Source organism: Podarcis pityusensis, assembly GCF_964106645.2.
Source record: "Podarcis pityusensis genome assembly, chromosome: 3".
NCBI classification, from domain to species: Eukaryota; Metazoa; Chordata; class Lepidosauria; order Squamata; family Lacertidae; genus Podarcis; species Podarcis pityusensis.
In genome coordinates, this window is record NC_138026.1 from 5114143 (window position 1) to 5128623 (window position 14481).

The window sequence follows — 14481 nt, forward strand, 5'->3', positions numbered from 1 at the left end:
TCTGGCAGCTCCCAGTACTTTATAAGTAGAAATATAAAAATATAGTAAGCAAATTAAATTTATAACTTGACCTGTTGATTCAAGTGGGTCATATAAGCAGGCTACATGTATGCGAGAAGTGTATTCCAATTCTGAACCACATAATTCAAAAATCACTATATGAGGTGTGGAATAGATATAAGAATTTATTAGAATGCCAAACACCATGGTGGCTGTCCCCATTAGAGGCTACAACTGTAAAAAAGTTAAATATGGGGGGGAGACTGGGCCACTTATGGTGATTTGCTGATTGAAAGAGATAATCAGTGGAAATTAAGACCATATGAGGAAATAAAAAAAATGGTAAATGATTGGTTGCATTATCGTCAAATAAATGAAATGTTTAGAGAGGACAAAAAGAAAAATGGATTTGAATATACAATATCCAGGTTTGAATTAGATTTATTGAGTAATAAAGTAAAAGTATTGTCAAAGATGTATAAGCTACCGTATTTTTCGCCCTATAAGGCGCACTGGCCCATAGGACGCACCTCTTTTTGGGGGGGGGAATGAATTAAAAAAATTTATTCCCCCCCCCCCCCGCCGCAGGGCTGGGGCAGGGGAAGCCCGAGCTTCCCCAGCCCCCAGAACAGGCTGCCGCCCCAAGCCTTGCGGACACCTGCCCGAAGCATGGGGCGTCCTCCGGAGGGCGCCCCGTGCTTCGGGCTGCAGGCTGCCGCCCCAAGCCTCGCGCTAATGAAATTATTAGACTATGCCAAATTGGCAAAATTGACTGGGAAAATTCAGAACCAGCAGGACCAGACTTTCCTGAAAGACTGGAATAAATTTATGTTGTATTTGAAAGACAGCTGTCAACAATTGACATCGTTAGTAGGGTTACAAGAAGTTTTGTAAGGATAAATTATCATTTATTATTAAGATTGGTTTAATTTTTAAAATAAAAGTAGATTTAATAATAATAAAATACAATTAAATGCAGGATTAGAAAATAAGCTTGAAAACCATTCCCGTGGGGGGGGGGGGGGAGTCTCAGGCTTATGTAGCCAAATGTTTATGGTGTTACATAATAATGTTGTTGTGTTTGAAAAAATGTAAAAACCAATAAAAAATATTATATAAAAAGAAGTGTATTCCAAAATCAAAGAAGTCTATAATAGTATTGAGATGAGTGTAGGGATGAAGGGGGGTTGGAGAAGAATTTCACTTGTGATCATGTTTAGCTCTTGGCTTTTGAAGGTATATGAGTAAACTTGTTTACAAGTAGCTTTCACTTCAAAGACAGGCACTTTTGTTGTTATGAGTAATTGTAATGCTTATTACATAACTCCTGTAAGGAAAACATTTGAACAAGTAGAAAAAGATGGGGGGTTTACTTTAAGTTGTGAGTTTGCTTTAGCTCTATTATAGATGCATCTTTTGCTGACTTAGTATATGAAATTTTCTGCAGGTTGAATTATTATTGGATGAAGTCATTAATAATAAGAAACTCTGATTAACATTAATATATTTGGGGCTAGAGATTCAAGTTAACCATGTTTAAATAGCATAACTCAGTGAATTCCAAGAGAACCCTAGTGTTTCAAAGCATTTCTCAGGAGAACACAAAATTATAACATTCAGGAGTCCTGGGTCATTGTGACTTGCAGAACTGGTCAGGGTGGTTTGAATTTTAAACGGTTTTTCTTTGTCCTTTGTATACATTTTATTTGTCAAGGGGTTGGCTCTAGTACTGAAAGTATATTAAATGCTTTGAAATGAAATGTGGTGCATACTCACTAGAAATCCTTTGTACAGACAACATATTGCACTAATTGTCATAATTGGCAGGAGAAGGGAGTACTCCTGCTCTACATGTTTTCATTATCTGAATGAGGCATACCAATGATTTTTTACTGCTGTTACAGTAACCTTATTAAGTAAGAAGGACATGGGGAATGAGTTGCTTTTGTGTGTGTGTGTGTGTGTGTGTGTGTATATATATATATATATATATATATATATATATATAAAACTTTTTAGGCTTCATAGTCAAAAGTAACACCACAGATCTATTGTTGTCAGTGCACACTTCTAAGGAAGGGCTTCAGCTGTGGTATCCTCCAGAAGGTCTGGCTTATTGTTAGCTTGCAAACACAGTCAGTGACAAGAACCTGGGAGAGAAGGATGGAATGTTAGGAAACAAATATGTGTATACTGTAATATAAAAATTAAGTAACTTCTGCTTTAACAGGTTAGGGCAAAACAATATGGCAGCCTTGTTTACTTTCCTACAAAATTCTCATTTTTAACACCATGTACTTCAACATTATTTCTGTATGAGCCATGTGTGCTGCTCCAGCAATAGTAAAAACAATCTGGGCTTCTGTTGCATGTATCTTGACTTTTTCCAGCTTCAGCAGGAGCGTGCCTGCCATTATAGGCAAAGCACTACCACCCATGTGTACAAGGAAGGCAGTGGCAAAACTATAAACTTCACTGAGTGCAAATATATTATCTTTTCACAGTAAAGGTTGAACTGAAGCTAATAGTGGATAACACTTTGGATCTGTTGTAGCTTTAATTTTATCTGTCGTTGCAGGTTGGGCTGAGATATTAGTATACAACAACTTGCAGTACACTTGATTGTTACACCCCTATTGCAGGATGGAGGGCTGAACTGAGAGATAATAGCTTGTAGTAGTAGTTGTTGTTTAGTCGTGTCCGACTCTTCGTGACCCCATGGAACAGAGCGCGCCAGGCACTCCTGTCTTCCACTGCCTCCCGCAGTTTGGTCAAACTCATCTTAGCTTTGAGAACACTGTCCAACCATCTCGTCTTCTGTTGTCCCCTTCTCCTTGTGCCCTCAAACTTTCCCAACATCAGGGTCTTTTCCAGGGAGTCTTCTCTTCTCATGAGGTGACCAAAGTATTGGAGCCTCAGCTTCAGGATCTGTCCTTCCAGTGAGCACTCAGGGCTAATTTCCTTAAGAATGGGTATGTTTAATCTTCTTGCAGTCCATGGGACTCTCAAGAGTCTCCTCCAGCACCATAATTCAAAAGCATCAATTCTTTGGCGATCAGTAGTCACTGTAATACTGCTGGTCAGATGTGAGGCTACCAAAAATACCCCTTATCTCTTGGGTTGCAGTAAAGATCAGTCTACTTAAATTGTCCCCTTAGGCTTCCTCCCAGATCAAAACAAGCACTCAGTTAGTTGTATTCAGAAGCCGCAAGTGCCATTAACTTGCATGCAGAATGGTTGCAATTTTTAGTCTTCAAACATTTGGCACATGAAGTAAGACCCAAGTGTGTCTTTGTTGGTAACTTATGTTTTCCCCCAACCCTCTCAGCCACGGATTCAGCACACACCAGGAATATACTGCAACACTTTGACCCACCTGTAGTATCATAAGTCTTTGAATATTATAAATAAAAAAATTGAATGAAGCCTATTGTAGGTGGCTTATCTGTGAATTGATAAATTATGTCCCATGTAGTTAGGGCAAGTCACATACCAATGGAATTTGTGGTTCATCAATAGGAAATTTGGGGCAGAGGCATGTTCTTTTAATAGCATCTTCAGACTGGATGTTAAGATGAACAATTAAAGTGAAGTGTTTATTCCATATTGTAAAATACAGTAAATTGTTTCCAGGTTTCTCTTATGTTATAGTTGACAGCATTTTGAACTTAGCATGTTGAAGTAATTTCCCCCCTTTTTCTTGTAGGTGCAAAGTAACCTTCATAAAAGACTGAACCATGGAACCAGATATCATCCGAATGTATTCTTCATCACCACCACCACTAGATAATGGAGCAGAGGAGGAGGATGAAGATGAGTTTGGTGATTTTGGTGGGTTTTCCGATGCTGGAAGTACTGGAGCCTTTGACTTTGCATCAGATTACTCCAGTTCAAAGGAAGAACATAAACCTTCATGTAACTCTGATTACTCAGGCAGTGTAGATGGCATTATAGCTTTTACTACTGTTAAAGAGTTTCCTCTTGATAGTAACAAAGAAAAATGTGAGTGTAGAAGTTTGGGTACTTCACTTGATGATATTTATACAGAAGAAGTTAAGAGAACTGGAAAATTAGAGTCGTCATACTCTGAAATTATTAGAACTGATATGAAGGTTCCAAGTCAGGACCACCAAGTAGACAGCTGTAATGGTGAGAAACAGCCATGTCCAGAAGTTCTAACAAATGGGTTTGCAGCACTGGACACGGCAAATTCTCAGGAAGCTGAAGATACAGATGGTATCAGTGACTCAAAGGGATTAAAAATAATTAGCACTAATAGCTCTGAATTAAGTTTGGAGTCTATACCCACCACAGCAGAGGATTTTGCAGACTTTGCCACGTTCTCAAATAAACAAACAAGCCTGGTTGATGAAACAGGAAATAAAATATGCACAAATTCTAGTGAAAAGGAAGTGTTTTGTGTACAGGAAAGCAATATTATAAATGGTGAGGGGGAATCTATGAAGAAAGCAACTTCAGCTCGAAGCTGTGAATATGGACAGATTTGCATTTCAAAAATTAATTTAGCGAACAATGAAGACTTCAAGGCTAAAGAGGACTGCACATCACTAGAACACAATGCCTTTATTTCTTCCATACACACAACTGTGAATTCAGTAGGCACAACTGAAAGTATTGGAGGAAGAGAGGAGTGTGACACTGGAAATAGTAAAGAACATACCTTTTTAAGGACCAATGATAATGCAGATACATTAAGCCTTAATGTAGGTGGAGTTCAAAGTCTTGGCTCTCATCCTACAGAAGAGAACATATATGATTCTGAAATAGTTAAGAATGGTGAAAGTGACATTGGGCATGCATCATGCAGTGGTTTAAATGAAGATGATTTTGGTGACTTTGGCACAGTCAGCAATGGATCCCTTGCTTTTACTCAAGTTTCAGCCAGCCAAGAACACTTTCAAAGCCCTTCTGAAGACATCAGTAAAAGAAGTAATGCATGTGGTGACTTCACAGATAGAAGTGATGTTCATCAGCGATCATCAAAGGGAACTCCTCAATCAAAAGAGATTTCAAACAAGGATGAATGTTGCACAGATGATGCTGGTTCTAGCATGACAGTTCAGCCTCTTGCAGAATTGGAAAATGGAAATGACAGTGAGTTTGGAGACTTTGGCTTAGGGGTAAAAAGGTTTCCAGACTCTGATGAGTTTTCAGCCTTCAGTTCTGCTGGTTGTAACCAAGCTACAGAGTGGAATGCTTTTGAGGCTGAGCAAAAAGAGAGCTGCTTGTGGGCTGCTTTTGAAGATGAGCAGGTGGCGGAACCTCATCCCATAAAAGATGTGTGGCCATCAGATAGGACAGGCACAACTTTTGATGATGAAGATTCAGTGACTCATACACCTAACAGTGTTTCTGTAGCATCTTTGCATGGAACCAGTAGTGGGAAGTTGCAGGACTTGCCGGCTTCAGCTCGGGTAACTACCACACTTTGCTACTGATGCTTATGATTTGCTTTTACAATTTGCTTTATTATGTAAAATGCACACACTTCATTTTACCTCATACTTTTGCATTCCAATACGATGCATGTTTACGTGGGCGTTAGTCCTTCCAGCAAAATTCCCTTTAAGCTTGAGGCTCTTTGAAAGTGCCTCAGCATGCACATGCATTGAGCAGGGGGATGTTGCCTATTTTCCTTTCCAGCTGCAATTCCTCACAGGGCAACAAATGCCTCTTAAGCAGAAAAGCTATTTTCTGCATTAACTCTGGTGAACCCCACAACCTCAGAAGCAGCTCTAGGGGTGGAGCATAAAGTCCAGCAGAAGGAGAGGGGCTGGTGTGGGAAACCTAGCGGGTCCACTTTGAATCATAACTACTATGTTGAGTTGGTTTACTCCCAGATTGGACCACTACTGTAATTTTCCAAGAGCACTTATTTTAGGTATTCTTGGGAACACATGTAGCACAGGTGATAAATCTTCGTGGTCCTGTTGTCTGCATTAAATAATTAGAATTTTGGGTGGCAAAGACAGTTTCAGCCCAGTTGGACTTTCTGTGCTGTTGGTGCAACACACACATACAAAGCTTCTTGCAGTTCCAGCTGCTCTGGAACCAGACAATCATCCTCATTTGACGGAAGAACATTTGTTAATTTGTGATTTACTTTTTTGTCATATACAGATAAGAATGCTCTTTCATTTTAAAAACTAGCCAAGTTTTGAAAGCATAGCTGATAGAGGTTATGCAGCTTAAAGTTTAATCAAGCGTCTACATGAGAGCCATTCAAGGTAGAAGCAAGTTATAGAACTGAATCTGAAGAGAAAATTGGATTAAGTTTGTGTTGAGCTCAAGAGACATTGTGAATAGGAAAAGTGCTGGCTACAAGTGCAAAGTTTTCCACAAAAGTTTGGATTTAGGGTCACTTTCCTCTCAAAAACCAGTAGTAGAAGAGGTTTTCTGCTAATGGGATGCACATTTTGGATCCAAGCCGTTTTAATGGGAATTTCAATTTTCATGTATTCCATTAGCATAGTAATATAGGCACCTTTGTACATAATTTATATAGCTGAAAGTCATGTTTCAGAAATGAAAGACTGTTTAAAACCAATTCTGTCACACACACACCCCCTCATGGTAGCTGCAGAAATCACTGAGGTCTCCTTGCTCACCAGTTGAGTATTTCTGCTGCTATATGTAGCATGAAGGTTTTGATATATAAAGCCTTAAACAGCTCAATACCTAAAGGAGTTCATCTCCCCATATGAGCTAACCCAGATCCTGCAATCATCATCTGAAGCCCTTCTTGGTGTGTTCCCTCCCCAAGAGTTCCAGAGGGTGACAACATGAAAATGGGCCTTTTCTGTAACGACTCCCTATTTGCAGAATGCTCTCCCCCAAGGAGGCTCACCAACTTCTTCATTGCATACCCTTAGGCTCCATGTGAAAACATTACTTTTCACCCAGAGCTTTGGCTAATTAAACAATCTTTGGTGTTTAACTGTTGTGGGGGGGCCAGGAGTTATTGTTTTGTTTCTTATTATGCTAAGTTTTTTTAATAAAAATACTGTAAACTGCCCTGTGATCCTTGGATGTAGGGTGGTATATAAATTTAATTAATAATAATAAGCAGAAGTTGCTGGCAATGAGTAGAAAGTTTCATCCAGCTGAATATGACTCTGAATGTTGGCAGGGAGCCAACAGATATACATGATCTGATTTCAACCAAATCTGTGAATTGGCATTTGAGACCAGATCATATTTCACTACAGCTGGCTGGCCACCTCTTCATATCATTGGTTTTAAATTCCTCCTTGCAAAGGCATCAGAGCAATTTTAAATTAAAACCTCAGTTTTTGATCAATAGTGTTAAAAATACAGTAGGCCTTCTGTTTGGTTATCCTGACAAATAGGTCAATGGATAGTGGATGCAGGAAGTCTGAAATGTTTACCATTCAATTAGATTTAAATTAATCCAAATGATGACTGTAATTTATTTTTACTTATTAAAACATGTATATGCTGCTTTCAGAAATATCTGAAGTTGTTTACATAAGAAAAATGACAATTTGCTAAGCTGACTGGGGTGATGGGGATTATAGTCCAACAACATCTGGGGATCCAAGTTTGAAGACTTCAGTGCAAGAGGTTACTTACTTTTAGGCAAAAGATAGATAGCTTCTTTATATTTTTTATATTCACTTATATAAATGGAGTTTTATGCTGGAACCATAATTATAATGATTGAGTAATGCTAATCTGAGAGAAATGTTTAACTCTGTATCATATTTATCAGCTTCTTTGCTGGTAGCTGTTCCCCTGATCAAAAGCAACCCAGGCAGGAAAACAGTATGTTTTTAGCAGCGTCATTATGACTAACCAGGAAGTAGAAACACAGAAAAATTCTGTGCTATCACAAAATTCTCAGAGCATTTGATGCTAAAAAGAGAAGGAACCCATTCCAACCTTGTGATATAGTCTCCAGTTCATTAATTCTTTTGCAAATGGGCCTTGACTGATTTTTTCCCCTCCAGTTCTGCCGAAAGTAATGCCATTTCTAATATAATCAGGTGTTAATTGAGCTTTAAGAGAAGATCCATAACTTAAAATAAGTTTTCATACCTCAGCTATGTTAGCATATAGAGTTTATATGTAGCTGCCAAATTAAACTTTAGTTAATTTAGTTAAACTTTAGTTAAATAAATCTTTGCTTAGAGCACAACTTTCATTGAAAAGTATTCAGACTGAGACTTGGTATAAAATAGTTCGCAGCAGTGTTAAAAACTCCCTTTGTTCTAGACACATTTTGTCACAGGGAATTTCATTAGCGGGTGCAGTTTCCGAGCACTGAGCGCAGTACTGTGCCTAAGATTTCAGTTTAAAACTGCAGAGTGGAAGGAAGGGAGGAACCTTTTCTGCCTCCCAACTTCCAGCTCCTTTCTGAAGACCCTCTTAAGAATACTAGGGGGTGATCAGGGGAAGGACTAGACCATGCGAAAAATGAATATAATATTTTAGTTGCAGTTCATTCATTTTCAGCTTTGTATTCTTGTTATAAAAAAGCGTGCCTAGACATTCCATTGTTCCACCCATAACCTAGGTTTAAGGTGCCATTTAGCTCCTAGTTTTCATATCTTAGTTTCTTACGCTGGTTCTCAGACCTCTCAACTCAAGAGCTAGAATAAAATATATGAGGAGGAGTAGGAAATTGTAAAAAGGATGCAACCTAAGACATAGCAGTCTAAACTTCAAAGAGAGAGGGAGGTCAGCATAGAGAGAAAGACACAGGGATAGTGTGAGAAGCTGGTGGTCCCTTACTCTATCTGTCTTAATCCATGCAAACCGCTCTCAAAAACCTGAGTTGCATCTAAACTTCCAATAAGTTAAAGTGTTTTGTGTTTATCTGTTGCTTACCGTATTTTTCGCTCCATAAGACGCACTTTTTTCCTCTTAAAAACTATGGGGAAATGTCTGTGCGTCTTATGGAGCGAATGTGTGGGGGCTGGGGGAGGGACACCCGGGCTTCCCCCGCAAGCTCCGAGAGCAGAGGCAAGGCTGCACGCAACCTTGCCGCCACTCCCCGACCTGTTCTGGGGTCGGGGGAAGCTTGGGCTTCCCCAGCCCGCAAGCTCCAGGAGCGCCCCCGGACCTGTTCTGGGGGCTAAAAATCAAGCCAGCTGCCTTGGCTTCTTTGCTCTTTGGGGCTGGGGGGGGGGGGCTTCCCCTGACAGCCCCAGAAGCTCTTAATAAGACTTTTTTTTTTCTTGATTCCCCCCCTAAAAACTAGGTGCGCCTTATGATCCGGTGCGCCTTAGGAGCAAAAAATACGGTAACTGAGTTCTGTGGGTATAGTTCTATGCCATTTAGTACTAATCAATAAAATAAGTCCCATTTATCATTGTCAATTTATTTTTATACCACATTTTCCAGAAGTAAATCTGTCCTAAAAACCGTTCACACAAAAATTAAAGTCTTAATGCAGTAATACAATAATAACAATACATAATAAGATATACAGTATCACTGCAACAGAACACTACATAATTAATTACCAACAGTTTACAGTTCATTTAACACACACAAAAATTAAGAAAGTCCTGTATACAGCTTGCCAGTAAGTCAAGTCAAAGTACCCATTAAGCCAGAGGTTCCCAACCTTTTTGGTACAGTGGCCCACATGTCCAAATTTACTCAGTATGATGACCCATTGCTTTCCTGAATTTTGGGCTTCCAGAACTCCTCATATCGTAGTCAATTTTAAAATTGCTCCCCATCCTCCTCCTTCCTGTGCCCCATCCCCCTTGAATTTGCGATTAACTTTTTATTTAAGGGGTTTAATTTTAAAAAGTTAATAAAAATTTAAAATACATAAAAATTTTAAGTGTTTATTTTACAGGTGTTGTTTTATACTTGGAGTTTTTAAGAATTAAAACCAAGGTGGTGGGGCATAAGACAAAATTAGAGAGAGCAGTAATTGCTGCTGCTTCCCCCTTGCTGCAAAAATCCAAACCCATCTCATGCTTACTATGGGAGGTCAACTATGTCCTGCTGTTCCTCATTGTAGAGCTCAAACAATATAAATTTTCTATACAGACACCCACACTTCTTTCTGCTACTTTCTAATAACGGGAAGCATTCCCTTGTACTAGGAAAATATAAAAGGTGGCCACATTACTCTTGCATGCAAATAGAGCACACACATGCACTCCCCATATGCAAACAGACAACAGACACACCTACCCCCCTCTTTCATATGTTTCTATATATACATCACATACACAGAAGCACATACAGTATATGCCTCCCTCTCTGCCCATGTGCATGCATACCCCCCCACACACCACACAAACCTCTCCTTCTCTGCCCAAGTGCATCTCTTGTCCCCACCACACTCACATACATGCACATCCCTTTTTTCACATGCACACACGCACCACCAATATGTATCTCACCAACAATTGTGCATACATTCTGTTCTCAATCACAAACACACATTGCTTGAGGGGGAAAAAAACCCAACCCTGTCAGAAAAGGGGCAAAGGGAGCTCCTGCCACCAGCTGCACCTGGCTGGCAGCAGCAACATCCTGAGCATGCGGGGAAAGCCTCACCACTCTTTTCCGCCCCAGCCTTCCTTTAAAAAAGTAAGTGGCTGGCAGGCAGCAGTGGCATGAACAAAGATGACAGTGCTCCTCACTGGAGCATTCTGACAGGGCAGAAGCGCTGAATCCTGCATCCGATTTGCACTTGCAACCTACTTGCAGGCCATGACCCTTCAGCAACCTAAAGCTGTTCTCTGTGTGTAGACCCTGAATGGTCAGGTTGATCACTCCCCCACCAACATACCATAAGGGACAAAGATGCCTTGGTATGGGCTGGCCTTGCTTAACAGCAACGGGTTGCAGGCATGCTTCCTCCCCTCTTTAACAGTTCTGGTCACCAATTTTGGGACAGGGGTGACCCAATTTTATTTTTCTTCTTTCAAAGCAATTGATCAGCTGCTGTCAAATCTGAGAATCCAACTTCATGTGGCTATCCCATATTGTATTGGGACACTGAAGTTACTGAAGGGCTGCTGAGACGTGATGTTTTCAAGCAGTGTGAAATGCTGTTTATATACTACTTTAGACGGTTGTGTGCAAATAGGAACTGTGATCGTCACTGAGAGAACTGATGAAAGTCAGTGCTGACATGGTGACTGTATGACATCCATCTTCTGAGCAAAATGTAATGCCTCACAGAGCATGCCAGCTGCTTTCTCTCAGGCATACATAGTTGTTCTTTACCAATAGTTACTGTAGTGTAAAGCATTCAGAACAGTGAACTTGTGATTGCTTTCTGTTATGCTTATTCAGTGCACAGTGTGATCATCTATGAAAATTTGGCCATTGCACAGTGCATGTTTGAAGTTTGCTGCTTTGACACAAAAGCTAGATGGGATTCTTAAAAGCAAAATAAAAATCTTAATGTGGAATCTTTAAAGGGTAACTTTGTGGCATTGTATTTCCAATTAAGTGGTTAAAGTTATCAGCCCTTCTAAAGATATTGATATGATTTTTCACTTTGAAACTCAATGCATTTTCATCTTTAACCTCTCCCCACAGACATAGCGTGATTTCATGAGCAAAGGATGTTTGTATGTCCCCATATCTGACTGAAGTGTTGAGGCCAACAACTCTCCTGAAATCAATTTAAGGCAGGAGTAAAAACAGGAAAGAGGCAAAGCACAAAGGCTGCTGAGATTGTTGTTGTTATTATTGTTGTTGTTGTTGTTATTATTATTATTATTAATTATTTCTATTATTATTTCAATACAGCTTTATATTTTATAGAACAAATCTAAAAGCAGTTTACAACACATTAAAACATCAAATACAACAATCTAGGGAAAAAACGAATCCAAGCTTCATAAACTAATTTTAGTGCAAGTTGATTATGTGGAAATTGAAAGTGTAGTTAACACTCACAGGCATCCACAGAACTTGAATGGCCAAAGTCATTGAGCAAAAATTTGTGTTTGGCAGGATCCTGTGTGTCTCCTTGTCCTTCACTTTGCAGTTCATATCTGCGCCAGGATAGGGGACGGTGCCCTTCTCAACTCCGATTTGGGAGTTGGAAAAGGGAGCAGTGAACTTCTACAAAGTATGGGAACTCACTTGCACAACTCTCTAGCTTGAAATGTAGAGGGAGAGATTGCTTTGGTGCTGAGCTGTGAGTGGAATTGAGGCCCACTGATTAGTTATTTCCCAAAGCTATATCCATTTATTTGCTCGCTTGCTTGCTTGCTTGCTTTGTTTGATCTGTGCTTAGGAAATAATATCTAAAGTTTGTAATTTCATATTCCCCTGACTTTTAAAAGCAGTAATTTGCATAATTTTCAACAAGTTGGTTTTGTCTGTTCTGATGCAGACAAAGCTGCTAAGTCGTCTAGAACGAATATTTGAAGCCTGTTTTCCTCCTGTAACTGTCTCTGAAATGGAAGAAGAGATTGCTCCTTTAAATCTCTTGTTGGAAATGGGTAATAAACCTGGGAGGACAGAGGAGACCCTGTCACAAAGGTATGGACCATTTTTAAATGTGATACATACACAGAAGCATGCAAGCTTTCAGCGATGTTTTCTGAGGGTGTATAGCAGTAATCTTCTAATGGCTGCAAACATCAATGGATTTTTAGTTACTGCTTGCATTTTGTTTTCTTTTAAAACGCATAGTTAGTTTTTAGTGACTGCTTTTGCTGCCATAGAATAATCTACTTGGTGGGTTTTTGTTGTACTTTAAGTGATGTGCAAATGAGGTAGTTAAATAGGATGTGGCTTATTACTTACAGTTATATTATTTATTAATATGTTGAATTCCAAGTAGACGACATTCTGTTTGCTACAGACATCGTTTTCTAATTATAAGTTAGAAAAATAATTGTTCTGAGAACCTTATACCACTGTTATCTCCCTAGAGGTTTGGTGTTTGGGCTTGTGTTTAATGGCAATGTTGTTATATGCCAGTCATTTAAAGATGCGGAATGAAGTGGTTAAAGCTGCTGAGTTCTAGCATTTTCCCCTCTTCACTGTTTCACTTGATGTATAACTGACTATGTAGGGAACTGCTAGATGTGTGGACAGAGCTTCAGGATATCCACGATGCATATGGATTGAAATATCAGTGGGGTGGCTCCCTCAGCAACAAAAAACTCCTCCGCTCTCTGGGAATCGACACAAGAAACATCGTGAGTTATCCGCAAAGCCAACTAACCAGCAATTTCTTCCATTCTGTTGGTACACAAAATAAGTGTGCGATATTATACCTAAGAATGTTGTTGTTTATATTAAAATGTATTTATTCTATCAGTTGCCCAAAATCTGTTACTCTTGTGTGACATACAAAAATGACAAACAATTTAAAATTGTCCATGTAATTTTATATAGTTGCAATGATGCTAAAACAATCATTTCTAAATTTTCTAAAGTCTAAAAATCATGACAAGCAGCAATTAATACTAAATGCTGCATCAAATAGTCAGGGACTCTTCAGAGGGGGGTGAGTGGGATTCTGGGGGCAGATGAGGAAGTGATAGTCTCATGTAATGAGTAGAACACAGCTCACATGACATTGACTGCAACCCAAAGATACTGCATGAAAATAACTAACCATTGACCCAAAAATGAGTTTTGAGGCTAACTGAACTTCACAAATAAAATGTTTCAGTCTAATCAGATGGAAATTTCTTTTGTCTTAGCTCTTTACAGGTAACAAGAAGCAACCTGTTATAGTGCCCATGTATGCAGCAGGATTGGTAAGTTTTTAAACTGTTTTAGGCAGTTTCCTTAGAAAGCCTAGAATTATCTAAACTTTCTTGTCAGAAGTAATTGTAGATTTGGTATAATACCTACAGCATGTTTTATAGTCCATAAAAAGAATGATAAGTATTTCGGTTGTTACTTAACATCTTAGCAAACTAGATAGATCTTAATTTTGTTAAACTATATTTAGAGGCACTAATAGCACACACTTTGACTGTGGCTGGGCAGAAATGGGTAACAAATTCCTTTATGTTCCCTCCCTTATAGTCGCTTTCAACCGTTTGTCCTTTTTTATCTTTTTAAGTTATGTATGGTATAATCATCTTTTAATTATTAGTTTTTATCCCTTAAGTGTTTTAAGTCTTATGTGTTCAGTTTATCTGTTTGTTTTATCTTACGCTGTTCTGTGACCAAAATAAAGTTTGTACTGATGCTAACAAATTTATAAAATCATTGTACGGCACCCCAGTGTTTTCTCTTGGTTTGAAGATCAAATAGTTCTGAACTACAATAAAATCAAAATAGTTCTGTAATACAGTAAATTTGGTTGGAAAATCAAAAAGTTCCATACTCCAGTATTTTGTCCCTAAAACAAATTAAGAGTGGCTTTTTGTCATTTATTTAACATGAATTATAAAAGTAAACTTTAAATATTAATGCTAAGTAGTCAATCAGGGGAATATACAAAAGTGAATCCAGCATTATCGTTGGAAGAATAATTGTTTGTTT

The 14481-nt window shown here is 38.9% G+C and overlaps 1 protein-coding gene across 5 annotated transcripts in view; it reads left to right on the forward strand.

Annotated features, from left to right (window-relative positions):
- Positions 1-14481, forward strand: part of AFTPH (aftiphilin) — a 38547-nt gene that overhangs the window by 5696 nt on the left and 18370 nt on the right. For all 5 annotated transcript variants that reach the window (XM_080999049.1, XM_080999046.1, XM_080999045.1 and 2 more), the window contains exons 2-5: positions 3707-5435; positions 12365-12513; positions 13052-13178; positions 13689-13745. In XM_080999049.1, the coding sequence (XP_080855175.1) occupies positions 3738-5435; positions 12365-12513; positions 13052-13178; positions 13689-13745 (2031 nt within the window). In that variant the 5' untranslated portion in view covers positions 3707-3737. The remainder of the gene's footprint in view (positions 1-3706; positions 5436-12364; positions 12514-13051; positions 13179-13688; positions 13746-14481) is intronic.